At 36.6% G+C, this 19,039-nt stretch overlaps 1 protein-coding gene across 1 annotated transcript; it reads right to left on the bottom strand.

Moving 5' to 3' along the window:
- Positions 1–3,681: 3,681 nt before the first annotated feature.
- LOC137031558 (hepatic and glial cell adhesion molecule-like) lies at positions 3,682–19,039 on the bottom strand. The gene is made up of 6 exons (XM_067402589.1): positions 18,913–19,039; positions 17,691–17,693; positions 17,195–17,509; positions 8,319–8,615; positions 8,021–8,219; positions 3,682–3,759 (listed from the first exon to the last, which is right to left on the bottom strand). Exons 1-5 carry the CDS (start codon positions 19,037–19,039, stop codon positions 8,041–8,043), a joined length of 921 nt encoding a protein of 306 aa, XP_067258690.1. The 3' UTR covers positions 3,682–3,759; positions 8,021–8,040.

Raw genomic sequence — 19,039 nt, 5'->3', positions numbered from 1 at the left:
GATGAAAAATATCTTGTATTTATACACTGCTGCTGTAAATAACATTCTGTGATCATGTAAAAAAAGTATGACATCAACAATAGATCTGAGGACTATTGCTACTTTTCTATTTCTATTTTATATTATGAATTTTGAAGAAAAAAGAATAAAGGTCTAAAAAAAAAAACTAAATGTGTTTTCATGATACAGATTGTCCACAGACTATCATAAGAAGGTCATGTGAAATCATACTATATTCTATTAATGATGTGCACCATAGTTATTCAGATGTCTCTCCATTTAGAGATATCAAGGTCCATCTAGTGGTTGTAAGAAGAACACCAGACTGTGTCAGACGAGGTCAAACATTAGTTGCATTTAAATTTTTTATTCAGAATTTATATAATGAGCAATAACATCATGAATCCATCTTCCAAACCTTTTTTCTTATCCTGAAGAGTTTCCATATTCAGTCACAGGGGGCGCTAAAGCATCATCTGCATTATGAGAGTCACGTTGCTGCTGCAGGCCCCAGAAATCATACTAAAAGTCATAAATTAGTTAGGAAATTAATCTGCTGGAACATAATAAACTCATTTATAGTACACTTACAGAGGTTTTCACAGAGTCTTCCAGCGCTGATCAGATTAAATAAGAATCTAACTGATAAACAGTATTGAGCTGTCATTACATAACTTATTTAGGAAAATATTTTGACTGATTATGGAAATATTGAATAAATAATAAACAGAGTAATCACTTCATTATTAAAATGTCCTGATGATTCACTCACCTCCATGTCATCCAAGATGTTTATGTCTTTCTTTCTTCAGTGGAAAAGAAATGAAGGTTTTTGAGGAAAACATTCCAGGATTTTTCTCCATATAGTGGACTTCACTGGGGTTCAACGGGTTGAAGGTCCAAATGTCAGTTTCAGTGCAGCTTCAAAGAGCTCTACATGATCCCAGACGAGGAATAAGAGTCTACGTCACGCGTGACCTTTCCAACATGATTACGTCATGCGTGGAGCATCACAGAGCAGTGCAAGACGAGCATTTGTGGTTAAAAAGTATATAATTATTATTTTTTTATGAAAATGACTAATCGTTTCTTTGTTGTTTTTCCATGTTCGGTCACTAGTTGGCGCTCCAGCGGGGTCTTTAGGAGAGACTTACTGTCTGTACATCATTAAACTGATCTAAATGACTGAATCTGAAGTTTAACAAAGATTCTGACATGTAGATTGAAAGATAGCATGTAGATGGACTGATAACTCCTGGATTATTTTTATGATGGATGGATGCACTTTTTTTGGGCTTCAAAATCTCACCCCTCATTCACTCCCATTATAAAGCTTGGAAGAGCCAGGATATTTTTAACTCAAATTGTGCTTGTCTGAAAGAGGACAGTCATATACACCGGATGCTTAAGGGTGAGTGAAAAGGAGCGTAACTTTTAATAGAGACATCTCACCTCATGAATATTATAGAAATGAATGCACTGAAAAGCCCTCGCGCTACTCATATATGTCAGATATCAATGCAGAGAGAGAGATCCATGATTAATCTTTAAAATATTGCGTTCTCTATTTCATCACCCACATGATCTATTTCCTAAATGACAACGATTCGCCTGTGTTTAAACCTTTGACATTCAAATCTGAGTTCACGCTGCCGCTGATCTAGAGAGAGCAGTTGTCATGTTTAGATATAAACAGCTTCACAAACAATCTTTTCAAACACACAGTATCATTATTTCTGTTACAAATGTTCCAATTATCACATAAGTATACACAAGTTTATTATTCAGATATAAACGCTAATGTCTACGTTACCGGAATAGAATAAATCACCTTTTGAAAGTAACTGGGTGCTTCAAATAATGACTGATTCGATTGCATTGTTACGCCACTAGGTGGCAAAAAATTACAGTTAAAAATGTATCTATCACTGAATCATTCTTTCAGAAACAATGTTAACTAACCTTTTTGTAAAGTGTTACTGAATTTGTTGAGATTAGCAGTCTGTTAAACTCATTTTAAAAGTAAAATAAACACAAAAAGGACTGTTTGAGTTGAGTACTGTGCATTTTTTATTGGTTGTTTAATAATTTTAATGGACCCAGAATTGTAACCGGAGTCGTTAGGCCGAACTGGAATCTGAAAATGTAAAAAATTTCCATAAAGGTTTGGAACAACTTGAGGGTGAGTAAATAATGACAAAATTTTCATTTTTTGGTGAACTATCCTTTTAATGAGCATCACCTGCGCACCACACCGGTCTCGTGTTCCTCACGGAGGAGCTCCGGGAGCATAAAAGGAGGAGCGATGACAGTGAAGGACAAGAGAGAAGCAGGCCTGGACTATTTACATTGTTTTGTTCATGTGTGTGCTGCAGGTGTCCATGAGGGGCTACCGTTTTTACTTTCGTTTAGTGTTTATTTTATATGTGTTGAACGTTCGCCGGTTCCCGCCTCCTTCCCTGAACAACTAACCATGTTACATCTGACTACAGACTTGATCTCAAGATCCTCCTCCTTTTTAACGTCTCTTATATTCTTTGTATTTCAGATTCTACAGGAAACCAAACAAATAAATCAGCAAGTATAAATATGAATGGAGAGGTTCATGCTGGAGAGAATATGCAGCCGTCAGCGAGTTCAGTTTGATGTGATAAGACACGCCCACCAGTGTCAATCAATCTGACATCATCGACAACATGGTTCAGTCTTTAATAAGCCTCTAGAATCCATCCAATGAACGTGAGAAAAGAATCTGTGAGAAAGAACTTGCTTGTTTAAAGAAAAATGTGTTAATAATGTTACACTTCATACTCTGTTACACCATCACAGCTTTGATTTCTGTGATTATGGACAGTGAGTGTCAAAAATAGCATACATGTGTTTTAGATATATGAACCACAACAGTATTTTTCAAACAATGCATGTTTTTTTATATAAAAAGATTTTTACTGTGTCCTAATTCACTTTTTTTTACCTGACTTTCCTCCTTCTGTGAAACAAAAAAGTTATTCTGAAGAATAGTTTTGTCCACTCAGTAAAATTACATGATGAGAGTTAGTAAATAAAGATCTTTGATCTTCGTATTCATGCTGATTCGTGCGTGATAAATCTGCCTTATAACATTAACAGTAAAAAAAGATGTAAAGAAAATCTTGTTTGCACTCAACAAGCTCTTGTACTTGAAATGTTGCATGAGACATTGTGTTATGTCTTGGATTATTCACTACAGTTAGTATTATTCTCATTTGCATGTTGTTTAAATAAATGTTCATATATATATATATATATATATATATATATATATATATATATGATCTTTTTATTTGATCTTTACTGCATGCTAGTGGACAAAAACGGATTAGCTTGTTAAGTGATAAAGGTCTGTTTTACAAACTAATTAAATATACATATTTAATTTTAATATCATTAAGATGTGTCAAATCAGTTGATTCATACTGTGTATGCTCTAACAAAATCAAATCTGAAGAGCAGACTGAATCTGACCAGATAAAGCAGCATTCGAACTACTAATTACACCTGACTGAATTTGTTCCAGAAATACTCAGTAAAAATTAAATAAAATATTCTTAGTTCAGTTCAAAACAATGGTCCGGTTATTCCACCATATGTGTGAAAAATAGAGCAATGAAGAATTTCACTCACCTGAAGAAATCCGTGTCAAAAGCGCGTTTTAATCAAGATTACTGCTGCATTATTACAAATTATCCGCCTTCCTTCATTTGTAATTCAGCTGCTGTTCTGAAATAGATTTAAAATATGTAATATTCATTATCTACACTTAATTAGGTAGTTGTTAAATCCACGGACCAAAATTTGGTCTCTACGGTGATTTAAAGGTACAATATGTAAAATTTTTGCAGTAAAATATCCAAAAACCACTAGGCTAGTGTTATATATTTTGTCCAGCTGATTACAAACAGTATCTCTAATGTTTTCAACTACTTGTAAATCATGAGAAAATTCCCATTCTAAACAGTGACACGGGGCAGTGCAGTCGCCTGTCAATGATGTCAGTTACCTTTGTTACCGCCTTTACTGACGTAGAAACCACATGACAACAGTGCCGTGGACAAATGCGGAAGTAGTGTCTAGCGTCCAGCAAACCACTAGCTTGCTTCAAGCAGTTCCTTATTTACTTCTTGCACGTTTTATGGTGGATTGTGTTACTTATTTATGGAACATAATTACTGTTTACCATCTGCCGCTGGTTCTGTCGACAAGGACAGCTCCCGTAAACTCATGACCGGAAAAGCGGAAGCGGCGCCGGCGACTGTGTCATAATAAAAGTCCCGCTGCTCGTGAGGCGTGTGTTGATCAATCGCTCCAGCTCCTCGTTCAGCTCCCGCAACACTCGGTCCTGCTCTGCTTCACACTACAGTAACGTTAATAATCGCATCCACGAACATGAGTTCTTCCAGACTCCAATCCCTATTCTTTTGCACCGTCCGTTGAGATGGAGACCACATGTCCCAAGTTTCCGCTCTAAAACTTGGCGTCATCAAACTACGCCTTTGTTTTGAATAGGCTTCTAGCGACCTCTAGCGGAAAAAAATATCACAAATTGTACCTTTAAAGTGAAATACTCGATAGTGATTGGCTTGTAACCGTCAAGTAAGTAAAATACTCGATGGCGATTGGCTATGCTTTAACCAAACGTCTCTATCGCCAAAGCAACAGTTTTCTTAATTGCATCGGCAGATTCAACACATTCATGGAGCGTATGTACAAATATTCAAATAAGAAAAGTATTGTCAAAGCTTTTGAATGCCTAAAATTATTACAGTGAAAAAAAGTTGTGTTTCCATATCAAGCGGCAACCTCCCCCTGTTTCTCGTGAAGCCAATACGGAAGTGAATTAAACTGCAATTCATCGACTGGCCGCTAGGGACAGGCTGCAGAAGTGAGCAGAATCTCATTGACCATCATGTTAAATTAGCCAAGTTTACAGCAGAAAAAAACATGTTTACACTCTGGTTCATATTGTGGTTTTGGTCTATACTGCTATTTTTGCCCTTCATGACAACTCTGAGGGGGGTGAATTTTTTTATAGCTCATCTGTTTAAATTATATTAAGCCTTAAAGTTCTGCATAATTAAGGGCGTGGTCACTTGAGTGACAGGTATGCCGCTGCTGTCTGTGAGCCGTCATTTTACCTCAGCAGCTCATTTCAGCCGCTGAATTTGGCATCTCAGTCGTATTTGTGCTTTTTTCTGTATTATTTTATACAATATATGGCTTGCTGCATACTCGAGACAGATGTCAGTCTGTGCTCGCATGCGGAACACACGTTGTTGGATCGTCGTGGCATTGGCTAAAAGTTTTGTTCCTGAGATTTACTACAATGACAATACCAGGAGGATATACAACTCCGACAGCACTGCTTGGATATTATAACTAAAACTGCTGCACTATTTTGAAAAATTATACTTTGGATACGTGCTCATTAGTTTGAGAGAACAATTGAGAGATATACATCTGGTACATATATATATATTTTACCCAAGTGCCACGGATTGGATTCATCTCGCGATCTCTATTTCATTATAAAGGTATGAAATCCCATTTGATTTGTGTTATTTCCACACCCCACACAAATTAATTAGCCTACTGGTGTTGGAGCATCTATAACGTTATCGTAAAAAAAGCACCGTAGATTGACAGTAATCCTTTAGTACTTTCTAATGATATTGGTATCTTTATTAATATTTTAGATAGTATCTAAGATAGATAGCTAGGGCGGGCGTGGTTTCAGCAACAAGTCGCATGGGCTCCAACTACGTCCTGCCTCTTTGCCCATTTTCAGTTATCCGTGAGTGACGTGTGGTCACGTGCAGCTAAGATGGCCGCGGCCTCATTTACGCGTCAAAACTGCTGTTCAGAACTCTATGGGTGACGTCACGGACACTACGTCCATATTTTTTTACAGTCTATGTTCCATATTCAGTCACAAGGGGGAGCTTGCTGAAAAGCTTTTCATGGGGTGAAGATTCATATTGGTGTTTTAGTCGGTCTGTGGAGTTTCGTTATGGTATGTGGGATTAAACCAAACAATGATTTTATCAGAGAATGCAGATTTGTTCAGTTTCCCAACATCTGTATGTTGGTAAACTGTATATCATCATCTGAATGAATATTATTTATTAAAAAATATCATTTAAGTGTAAGCTGAATTGTACTATCGAAAAAACATTTTATTAAAATGTTAAAGCATTTTCACTTCAATTTTGTTTGTATACTACTTTTCACAATACAAATGCCATACAAACCCACTGTGACATCTGACAATAAATAAATGTGATAGGCTATTTATTTTTATTCATTTATTGTATTGTTGTAAATGAGTTTTGTTGCAGGGGTCACGAATCAGTCTTGGGTCAAAAGACATAAGCAATGTTAGAAAACAAAGGTTTTTGAAAATGAACCTTAATGTAAAGTGGAAACTTGAATCATGTCTTTATTTATAACATTTATAACTCATGAATAAATGGTTCACCCTTCATTAGGGTTCACAGGTAACTAATAAAGTAATCATATTTTTCATTATTAATATCTCATCAAGTTATGGTTGTGCTCGTATGTTTGTTTTTTCAAAATAAAGTTTGATCATTTCATCTTAATAAACATGAAATCAGTTTTTATACATTCCTCTGCATAGGCATCATGGCCGTTTTACAGAGTAAAGTCTGTAAAGTAAAGTCTGAGATATTATTGAGAAAACCACAAATAAATCACTCTTCAGTCTCACCATAACAGTATATTTTTGCTGCATCATGAAATAACCGGAAATCTGGTTCTGAGTAAAATATGTGAATAAATACATTTATTAAGCATTTATGACATGTGAGTTAAAAATGGCTCACTATTTGGCAGGTATAATAAAATTATTCATGCAGATATAACTGCTTATCAACAACTTATAATGCATTTGCAAATAAGTTATCAGTCATTAACAAAAACTGATGCAGCTGATGCTGTTGATTTAGTTATAGTATAACACTATATTTAAACTGTCTTTTGTAGCAAAACCATTGTGAGTTTGTGTTTACCATGCTTTAATTATGGTTTCATTATGGTTTGTGGGAAGCAGAAAACCTCTGACTACACCAAACAATGATTTTAACAGCTGAAGGACAATGAGAAACTTGATCAAGGCAAACATCTGAAGGTCAGTATATGTCAGGAAACTCATGTGTTCAACGGCCCGAATGCAAAAATAGTGAGATGAGAGATAAAGATCAAACTAAGAGCAGGGTGGAACGGAATACCTATTTAACATTCACACATTTATTTTTGCATCTGTGCTGCTGTTTGTTTTCTTGTCTTCTGCTTTCACACTCTGTTTTATTTTGTAACTTCTCAGAACTGTGTTTAAGGAAAAACTCATGATGCATTTAAGGTATGCCACCTTTTAAAAGACATACATTTTCATCTGTAGTTTATCTTTTCAATGGTCTGATAGATTTTCTAGTATTTTCTGGATAAAAGTGATTGCTAATATAGATTATAAAATGAATTTTCTATGTTATTGCCAATGGGACAGGCCTGTGTTATTCTCAATGATTGAATTAGTCTTGTTAGGTGCTCATATGAAAGCGACACGATGACACCAAATGCTGAAATAGTTTTTTTACGCTTTTAGTAATGCAGCAAACAATACAAAACATGGAGAGATTTGAACTTGTAATTATGGAAACTAACAGAGTGAAGATGAAAAAACAAGAGCTGAATGATGGTGTTGTGTCAGGAATAAGACCAAAGCATTTGAAGATTATTAAAAGCATGTTTATTTAATATTATAAAATAAAGAGTCATAAAGTAATAAAAGTAATATGAAGTTCAAATTATACTATCAAATATTACAGCAAGAGATGTTAATGAAAAAACACAAGAGACTGTTATGAACATTTAACATTAGGTAATAAGATGCAAAGGGTGTTAAAGAAGTGACATATCAACCTTATGAGAAGAAAAATGAAATAATCATAGAAATGATATTTACTTGTGATATAATGGCTCTAATCATTCAGAGGCGACTACATCTGGTTGATGAGTGTTTGTTGCTGCGTTCTTCATGATCTTCTTCTGATGAAGGTTTCTGGTTTTGAATTCATAAACCAGGATGACCGCCCCGGCCACGCCCACCACAACAGAGAGAACCAATCGGATCGCAGCTTCAGTGAAACCATAACAGCAACAGCCTTCTGAGAGAACAAGTGAGCAAAAACAGAATTATTATAATGACGGATCGATCAATGAGAGTTTGGCTCCATTAATAATCACTAATATCACAGCTTTACCGGAACAAAGTCCACTGATGTCAAGATGTTTGGTCTGGTTGCTGATGGGATTGTTCAGCACACATCTGTAGGTGTTTCTATCCTGATATTCCACCTCCAGAGGAAGAGCGAGACTGATGCTGAGATTAGACGCACTGATGTTGGACAATAAACTGCTTCCTTTGTACCAGGAGAGAGTCACATGACTCACATCCAACACTGAACACAACAGTGAACATTTAGAAGACCTTTCTGATGATGATGATGATGAAGAACACTGTGGAGAGTATCTGGTGATGACAGGAACTGGAAGACGATCTGAAGAACATTACAGGAAAATTAAAGCATGACATGAGCTTGGCAAAAACATATGAAAGTTTAAACGTTTTATAAGCATGAAGTTTAAAGAGAATGAATGAAAGATATTGCTAGCATGAATTAGCATGTTTTGCTAACATGTTTTAACAGGTTGCTACCATGAACCAATATGTTGCTAGTATGTTTTAGCACATTGCTAGCATGATTTAACATTCTGCTAACATGAAAAAAACATGTTTTAACACACATTGCTAACATGTTTTATCACATTGCTGGCATACTTTAACACTGCTAGAATTAATTAGCACACTGTTAGCATTTTGCTAGCACTTTTTAACATCATTGCTAGCATAAATTAACATTTGACTAACATGATTTAACACTTCTAACAATAATTATTATGTTTAAACATATTATTAACATGAACAATGTGTTGCTAGCATGTTTTTTACCACATTGCTGACATGTTTTTCACACTTCGAAAATGAATTGAAACTCAATAGCATGATTTAACACGTTGTTAGCATGAATTAGCATGTCGCAAGAATTTTTTTAGTACATTGATATCATTAATTAATGTTGCTAGCATGTTGCTAACATGTTTTAGCACACTGCTAGCATGAATTGTCATGCCAACATATTTCTAACAATTCATACTAGTTATGTGATAATATGCTATGTGTTAAAACATGACCATTCATGCTAGCAGTGCTAAATAATGCTAGCAACATGCTAATTCATGCTAACAACATGCTAAATCATCCCATCAAGCTGCAAATTCATGTTATGTGTGAAAAACATGCTAACAATGTGGTAAAACATGTTAACAACACACTTCATCTTAACAATATGTTAAAACATGATAATTCTTGTTAGTAGTGTTAAATCATTAGCCACATGCTAATTAATGCTAGCAATGTGATAAAACATGTTAACAACATGCTATTAATGTTAGCAATGTTTGTTAAAACATGTTAATTCATGCTAGCAGAATGTCAAATCATGCTAACAACCTGTTAAAACATGGTAGCAACCTGTTAAAACTTGCTAGCAAAACATGCTAATTCACGAGTTTACATGTAAATGAAATCAAAATAAAGTAATTTGTATAGTAATTTATGCGTATTTGGCGTGCAGTCCAGGGGAGGGCTCAGAGCTCGGAATTTGGCCCAAACCCAGAGTACTCCCCTCCTCAAAGGGATAGTTCACCCAAAAATGAAAATGTGATGTTTATCTGCTTACCCCCAGTGCATCCAAGATGTAGGTGACTTTGTTTCTTCAGTCGAACGCAAATTATGATTTTAACTGCAACCGCTGCCGTCCGTCATTCAAATAATTGCAGTAGATGGGAACTTCAACTATAACAGTATATAAAACTTGCTTAGACAAATCAAAATGAAACCCTGCGGCTCGTGACGACACATTAATGTCCTAAGACACGAAACGACCGGTTTGTGCGAGAAACCGAACATTATTTATATAATTTTTACCTCTAATACACCACTATGTCTAACTTCGTTCAGCTTCCTGTTAGTGAGGTCAAAAAACGCGTTCTGGTGACGGAAGTGATGTCTCGCCCATATACTTCAATGAGCGCGAGACATCACTTCCGTTGTCAGAGCGCGATCAGACCTCACTAGCCGGAAGCTGAACGGAGTTGGACATAGTGGTGTATTAGAGGTAAAAAATTATATAAATACTGTTCGGTTTCTCGCACAAACCGATCGTTTCGTGTCTTAGGACATTAATGTGTCGTCACGAGCAGCAGGGTTTAATTTGGATTTGTCTATGGAAGTTTTTTCGACTCTTATTGTTCAAGTTCCCAATCACTGCTATTATTTGACTGACAGACGGCAGCGGTTGCAGTTAAAAATCATAATTTGCGTTCGACTGAAGAAAAAAAGTCATCTACATCTTGGATGCCCTGGGGGTAAGCAGATAAACATCAAATTTTCATTTTTGGGTGAACTATCCCTTTAAGTGGGAGAGAAACCAGCCAAGAGTGAGGTGATGGGGTGGAGGAGGGAGCATGTTTCATGCTATCAGTGTGCATTAACATGATAATTCATGCTAGCAATGTCTTTCTTTCATTCTCCTTCCACTTCATGCAACTATTAAACCAGGGCTCTCAAGTTTTGGAGACAGGCAAGAGTGCCTGCATCTGTATTTGTGGAAATAATGGTCACTCTTTGATTTGTTAACCAATCCAGAATGCACTAAACACACCACTTCATTATAGATAAAAATAACAAATGAATAAAAATATATAATCATAAGCTGACCAATAAATAAATAAGTAAACTAGGTGAGTATATAATTCAGCAGCAAAAAGTACTCTAGCCTAATTCTTGGAAGAAAAAAAAAAAAAAGCTATGGAATGGCTTCAGATGATTTTGAATGTAGGCAAGGCAAGGCAAGGCAATTTATTTGTATAACACATTTCATACACAATGGTAATTCAAAATAAAATTATTAAAACTATTTGGAGAGAGAGTGTTTGGTGGTTCCGGTTCAACGCTGCTCAACGCTGCTGCCTGCTGTCTGACCTATGCTCGGAGCTTCGTGGAGTTTATCCTAAAATCCTTCTTTTTTTTTTATTCACATAATATAACTTTCTTGTTTTTCACTAGATTTCTTAACCTATTGCATAGTATTACTAAACGGAACGATTTATTACTAGTAATCTACCAGCGTAATCACCTAGTGTCAGCTAGCTACCGTCTATTTTTTCCTCTAAACTAACCTTCCTTGTCGATCTAATGGCGGATTTATCCAATGTATGTTATTCTGATCTGTCCTTGCCAGATCGGGAAGCTGTGGAGAGTTTGCTGCCCGGCATTCACAGATCCACCGTGAGGTACAGCGTCCCGCACATCACCCTTGCCCCAGGCACCAGCAAGCGACTGAGACATCCAGCTAGCGAGTCCCGTGTGCGTTGCAGTTTTTCAGACGGCGTTCATCAAAAACACGGTCAGTCATGTCCGACGATTATCATGTGTATTAAATGCAACATGTGCAGCTTAGCTCTTTCTGTCAGCAGTGAGACTTACACATGTGATAAATGCAGGGATATTGTCAGGCTGACAGAGAGAATCTCAGAATTAGAGACACGCATCCAAACTTTAATTGAGGATAGTAAGAATGAAAGGGCCTTAGACACTGCTTTGGATGCGACTAGCCTAGTAAACACTACACATTCGGTTCCGGTTGTAGAAGCCACGCAGCAGGCTAACTGGGTGACTGTGAGGCAGCATAATGGCAAGAACAAACACCACTCTTCCGTTCCGATTAGAACATCAAACAGGTTCTCCCCACTCAGTGACGCACCCACTGAGAATCCTGTTGAAAGTGCCCTAGTTATTGGCGATTCTATTACACGGAACGTGAAAATAGAGACACCAGCCACCATAGTCACATGTTTGCCGGGGGCCAGAGCACCTGACATCAAAGCAAATTTAAAAGTGCTGGCTAATGCTAAACGTAAATATTCTAAAATCATTATCCACGTCGGCACAAATGATGTTCGACTTCGCCAGTCGGAGATCACTAAAATTAACATTAAAGAGGTGTGTGAACTCGCAAATTCAATGTCAGCAAAAGTAATTTGTTCTGGCCCTCTTCCTGTTCGTCGGAGTGATGAGATAGTTAGCAGGTTATCATCACTCAATGGCTGGCTGTCTAAGTGGTGTGCGCAGAATAATATAGGTTTCATAGACAATTGGAAAAGCTTTTGGGGCAGACCTGATCTGTTGAAAAGAGATGGTATTCATGCCTCCCGGGATGGTGCTGCTCTTCTCTCTAGAAATTTGGCAAATAGTCTTAGAGTTGAAACATGACAAACCAGGGCCCAGATCAGGACGCAGACAAACTGGCTAAACCGACCGTCTGCTAGCCGCCTCACGTCACAGAACTCAGATAATTCACAGCACATAGAAACACTTTCACCTAGATATTATCACATAGAGACTGTGTCTGTACCTCGAACTAGTAAATACAAAAAACTTCCGAAACCTTTTAAGGGTAAAAATTTAATTGATGTTCAAAAAATGAAAATCACAGATAAATCAGATAAACAAATGATAAAGCTTGGGTTACTGAATATTAGATCTATTTCTTCAAAAGCACTTATTGTAAATGAAATTATCACAGACAATAAACTAGACTTGCTGTGTTTGACAGAAACCTGGCTAAAACCAGACGATTACATTATTTTAAATGAGTCTAGTTCTCAAGGTTATGACTATCGACACAATCCTCGACAGAAAGGCAAAGGGGGAGGTGTTGCTGTAATTTATAGTAATATATTCAGAGTCATTCAAAAGAATTTCAAATATAATTCCTTTGAAGTGATGGTGCTTTATGTAACATTATGTAAGTTGACATTTGTGCTGGCTACTGTATACAGGCCACCAGGGCACCATACTGACTTTATCAAAGAATTTGCTGATTTTCTATCAGAGTTAGTACTGGCTGCGGATAAAGTCCTTGTTGTTGGTGATTTTAATATCCATGTAGATAATAATAAAGACGCATTTGGATTGGCATTTGCAGATATTTTAAACTCTATTGGAGTTAAACAACACGTGTCAGGACCCACTCATTGTCTTAATCATACCTTAGATCTAATACTGTCGCATGGAATTGATATTGATGCTGTTGAAATTCTACAGCAGAGCGATGATATATCAGATCATTATTTAGTCTTGTGTATAATACAATTAGCTAAGGCTACAAAACCACCACCCAGCCATAAATATTGTAGAACCATCAGGTCTACCACTAAAGATTGCTTTATAAATAATCTCCCCGAGCAGTTTCATCGCCTTAGTATACCTGACAACTTAGAAGAACTCGATGCTGCAACAGAAACTATTGGCTCTCTCTTTTCCAGCACATTAGATGCAGTCGCTCCTTTACGTCTAAAGAAGATTAAGGAAAATAATCCAACGCCGTGGTATGATGAGCACACTCGGGCTCTAAAAACGAGCTGTAAGAAAAGCTGAACATAGTTGGAAGAAAACAAAACTAGAAGTTTTTCGAAGTTTTTCGAGTACAAAACGGCTATAAAAAATGCTAGATCTACTTATTTTTCAAATCTCTTAATAGAAAACAAACATAATCCTAGGTATTTATTTGATACAGTGGCTAAATTAACTAGAAACAGAGATTCAACTGCTGACGTTTCCAAAGAGCAAAGCAGTAATGACTTTATGAACTTCTTTACTTGCAAGATTGACAATATTAGAGAGAAAATTATAAACATGCAACCGTCTACAGTTTCGCTTCAGACAGTGCACTGTAGTGTCCCTGAGGTAAAACTAGAATCATTCGCCGCTATAGGAGAGGAAGAATTATCTAAACTTATCAAATCATCAAAATCAACAACATGTATGTTAGACCCAATACCGACTAAACTACTGAAAGAAATGCTTCCAGAGGTCATAGGTCCACTTCTTGATATAATTAATTCATCTTTAACACTAGGATACGTGCCAACAATTTTTAAGAATGCTATTATTAAACCTCTTATTTAAAAACCTCAACTAGATCCGAGAGATTTAGTAAATTACAGGCCAATCTCGAATCTACCTTTTCTGTCAAAGATACTAGAAAAGGCAGTTTCAACACAACTGTGTTCATTTTTAGAAAGAAATAATATCTGTGAGGATTTCCAGTCAGGATTTAGACCATACCATAGTACTGAGACTGCTCTCGTTAGAGTTACAAACGATCTACTCTTATCATATACATATTTTGTAGGCTATTGTGTAGCCTCTTTCTTTTTTTTTGATTGGCTGATAAGTGGCAGGTTCGAGACGCACTTGATTCCTTCCCGGTTCCAGAGAGAGCGGCGTGTCCAGATACATTTTGGGCGCTGCGGCATATTAAATATAGGATAAATAGTTTTTCTGCATGAGAAATACAATGTGTGGCGGGAGTGCGTGACAAAAGACCGAAATTAGTGACTGTCACGCTCAATGCGTGACACTTGAGATCCCTGATTAAACTTTTGTTTGGCTTTGCCAAGCCAACATAAAAGTTTGTCTATAAACTTTTCAGTCTAATTTTCTTTTTTTCTTTGTATTCAACTGTAACAGTATACAAAAGCCAACATATAGGCCAACTGCGCACTAAGAGTCTCTTGTTTTTCTCTTCGAATCCTCATGTCTCTTTCTAGGGTTGTTTTTAGCTGCTTTAAAATGATATTTTGTTCCCTTTTCACTTCTAATTTCTGTTAGCAGTGCTTACTGAAACTAGAACATTTATTATTTAAATACAATATCACTTAATGCTAAAGTTGATAATTTTTTATTAAGGCAGTGTATCACATATAGCCTATTGCTACAGTGATGTTTAACACAACCATCATACTACTGCTTAAGAAGAATCAAGCTTTTGGGGTTATTGATGGTTTGTTGAAAGTACTTTTACACTTTAAAAGAGATCCAAAACTGAATCATCATCATCATCATCCAATCATTCAAAATTGAAAATTCTGTCATCATTTACTCAACCTAAAGTTGTTAATCTCTTTCTTGTGCTGAGGGAAGATATTTTTAAGAATGAAGCCAAACAGTTTCTGGTCCCCAATTACTTCCACAGTATTTTCTTTCTTTTTTTCCCGATGATGATTTTTTCGATGTCACTGGGGACCAGCAACTGTTTAGTTACAAACATTTTCAAAATATCTTCCTTTATGTTCATCAGAAGATATATCAAGAGCAATGTGAGGGTGAGTAAATGATGACAGAATATAAATTTTTGCATCAGCTTGAGTAATGTCACTTCATTGTACCCCATCTTTTCTAAAAATCATATTGTTGCATTCATAGAGCGAACTTTTGCTGATTGCTTACCCTTTAACAGTCATGGATGGATACATGTATAATATATATACTGATCAGGCATAACATTATGAGCACTGACAGGTGAAGTGAATAACACTGATCATCTCTTCATTAGTGGGTGGATATATTAGGCAGCAAGTGAACATTTTGACCAGAAGTAAAGGTCTTCACGGGCCCAAAAATTCATACCCGAACCCGAAGAGATCCGGAAATGTGCTACATGGAACCGACCCGGCCCGACTATTATTTTGAAAGTTGGACCCGAACCCGTGCAGAACCGAGAAATGCCATAAATGTACTACCCGGACCCGTCTAAGCTGGACCCGAACCTGACCGGCACTTAGGTCTATTCCACAGCAAATTGCTATTAATAAGTCAATAAACAAGTGGCGAAAATAAAACGTGTCGTCTTACGTAATATTAGTAGGCTATAGCTTTCTCCCTTGTACCTGACTGTGATGCACTTGCCAAGAAAGTTCATCCCATATTCCTCTCTTGCTTAATCCACTCATTATTCCAGCTTTAAAAGTTCACTTGCTGTCACGATGACAAATGCAGATGACAATTGCATTATTTCGTTGTATCTCGAGACTCGAGTCAACTCACATAATAAAATAACTTTGACTGTTTGCCCTTTTGAACTATAATAACGATTGCTTGTTCAGTGACATGGCCGCTGACGTTAGCATTACTTATTTGCGTTCATTTCTGTGCTTTCTGAGCAGAGACTGACCAAACCTTTAGATATAACAAGACGGCATAATGTTATTATAAAAACAGGAGAAAGAATGTGCGCTCGTATGAGACATGCGCGTTAGCTGGAGCAACCTGAAACAAGCTTTAAGCGTCACAGATTCGACGTTCGTGTGATAGTACATATTTTGTTAATGATTTGAAATAGGCTATGATATTTTTTTGCGAATGTGCAAGGCTACAAGCAGTTCTTGAGATTTGAAGTTTGTTTGCATTACTGTTGCACACGATAGGAATAGTAAAACTCGATGATCACCGTTTGCTTGCATTAACTCCGCCCGCTCTGCTTCTTATGATCACTTGTGTTTTTTCACCTTATTTCCCGGCTCATACTTTGCAAGTTACAAAACATGCACAGCGCTGACTGACTCCCAACACGGCCGGGTGATCTCCGAATCAAATCGGCTTGGGTATACACACAATGTTAATCAGACCCGGGAACCGAAGTAATAGATTAGGTCGGGTCCCGGGTCCTCGTGTCTCGGGTCTTCTTTGTAGACCTCTACCTCAAAGTTGATGTGTGAAAAAGTAGGAAAAATGGTCAAGCGTAAGGATTTGAGCGAGTATGACAAGGACCAAATTGTGATACTAGACGACTGGGTCACAGCATCTCCAAAACTGCAGCTCTTGTAGGGTGTTCCCGGTGGACACGTGAGCATCAGAACTGGACCACGGAGCAATGGAAGAAGGTGGCCTAGTCTGATGAATCACAAATGTTCAAACAAAATGTTCACTTGCTGCCTAATATATCCACGCACTAACAGGAGCCGTGATGAAGAGATGATCAGTGTTATTCACTTCACCTGTCAGTGTCATAATGTTATGCCTGATTGATATGTATATATATATATATATATATATATATATATATATATATATATATATATATATATATATATTATAGATATATATATATATATATATATATATATATATATAAAAATTACACACACACACAGAAGGTACAGGTATACTCACAATAGACAGTAACACCGAATGTGTTCAGCGGGGTCTTTGTTTTCCTTGTTTTACTGACTGTATAAAGTCCAGAGTCTGTGGTTCTGGTGTTCGTGATGGTCAGAGATCCAGTCTGATCCATCTTCAGTCTGTCTTTGAATCTCCCATCAGCACTATCATCATAACACGTGATTTTATTGTCCTGTCTGATTTCAGCTACGAGGATGTTTTTATCTCCAAACCTCCATTCGATCTCATCATCTCTCTGTATGTTCAGAGCGACTGAATTTCCCTCCGTCACTGATACTGGCGTCACTGCATCAACATCAAATACGCCTGGAAAACAAACAAAAATAATTCCTTTAAGCAAATTTGATATATATATATATATTTATTTATTTATTTATTTATTTTTATTTTTTTAAGAAAATCATTGCGATAATGATTTGACAATCTCTGTTTGATTTAAATGCACTATTATTTATGATATTAACAGACATCATAAAACACTACTTACCAGCTACACACCACAGGCACATATGGAAGAAAATCAGGTGAATCATTTTCATCAGCAGTTTTAACACAAGAACAGTTTCAAATAATTCTGAAACAAACTCAGTAGAAATTATATAGTCTATCAAATATCTCCTGATACGACTGAGCTGAAGATACTCACTGTGAATAAATAAACCTCTGTGCTCCTCCTTCTTCTTACCCGGACTTATTTAGAAACGAGTCTCACACTGCAGTATATTGTTCTGATGTTATTTTGAGATTATGAGTTCCCCTTTTTCCCACTTCATATCTTTTGATCATCTGATATACCAACATTGTCTTTTGTTATTTTATATTCTGTATTTAATATCTTCATTAAGTTATTACTTTTTTCTCCTACTTTACTGAACAATTAAATTTTATTTGTCAAACTTTATTGACTGATAAATATAAATGGTCCAACAGAGATGGTGCTGTAGCTTGAGATCTGCTTTTACAAAGAGGAATGAAAACACTCTCCCTGCATCCCAATGTGCATATATCCACCCTAGGTAGTATTAAGTAATGTCACATGGATAGTATGCACATTGAGACGCAGACGCAGTTTTGGATATTTTACTGCAAAAATCTTACATATTGCACCTTTAACATTAAATATATAAGCCCCGGACATTACAGCAGGAAAAAAATAGTAGGCTAAATCATACGCACGATTTACTATTTCGTTCCCTCGATTTATAAATTATGCACATGATTTAATTTTTTTTCTTGCATGTCATGTGCGAGTCTATGTAGGCTATATGAAAAGAGTTAATATACATGTTTTAATAGACAAGGGAACAACTGTTTTGATTACTAACTGTTATATAGCTCAACACGTTTAGTCTTATTGTGTAAATCTAATTTTCTTGATTTTTTGCGAGTCTCATGCTTCACCGTGCCTCAGAGAAAAACACTATTGTGTGAAGTAGCTAACATAGCATAATCAGATGCAGCTTTATTTTTAGTAACAGAAATACAGCATTTTCTCCATCATACAATACGTTTTAAAATGACTTACAAGCCATTTATCAACACAATCATCCAGCATTTAATCTGATATTGTAAAATGGATCTATCTTACTGCAGTGTGTAACAGTGTCTCACAGCAGCCGCCGAGCGAACGCTCAGAGTAACGTTATAACATCATTTTCAACACTCTCAAATGTGTCTAATATGATAAACAGAGCTGCGTTTCCTCATACTCATGACCGGAAAAGCGGCAGCGGCTCCGGCGACTGTGTCATAATAAAAGTCCCGCTGCTCGTGAGGCGTGTTGATCAATCGCTCGTTCAGCTCTACAGTAACGTTAATAATCACATCCATGAACAT

This window comes from Chanodichthys erythropterus, chromosome 12 (genome assembly GCF_024489055.1).
Source record: "Chanodichthys erythropterus isolate Z2021 chromosome 12, ASM2448905v1, whole genome shotgun sequence".
Classification (NCBI taxonomy): domain Eukaryota; kingdom Metazoa; phylum Chordata; class Actinopteri; order Cypriniformes; family Xenocyprididae; genus Chanodichthys; species Chanodichthys erythropterus.
The sequence above is the reverse complement of the archived record's forward strand: the minus strand, read 5'-3'. Positions and strand labels throughout refer to the sequence as shown.

Excerpts from the sequence above, each read along its gene's own strand:
- LOC137031558 (XM_067402589.1), bottom strand. The coding sequence starts at position 19,039 with ATGTTCATGGATGTGATTATTAACGTTACTGTAGAGCTGAACGAGCGA. Across the intron at positions 8,616-17,194 it reads ATTCGGTGTTACTGTCTATT|ATCGTCTTCCAGTTCCTGTC; the intron begins GTGAGTATACCT and ends AATGTTCTTCAG. Across the intron at positions 8,220-8,318 it reads CATCAGTGGACTTTGTTCCG|GCTGTTGCTGTTATGGTTTC; the intron begins GTAAAGCTGTGA and ends TTCTCTCAGAAG.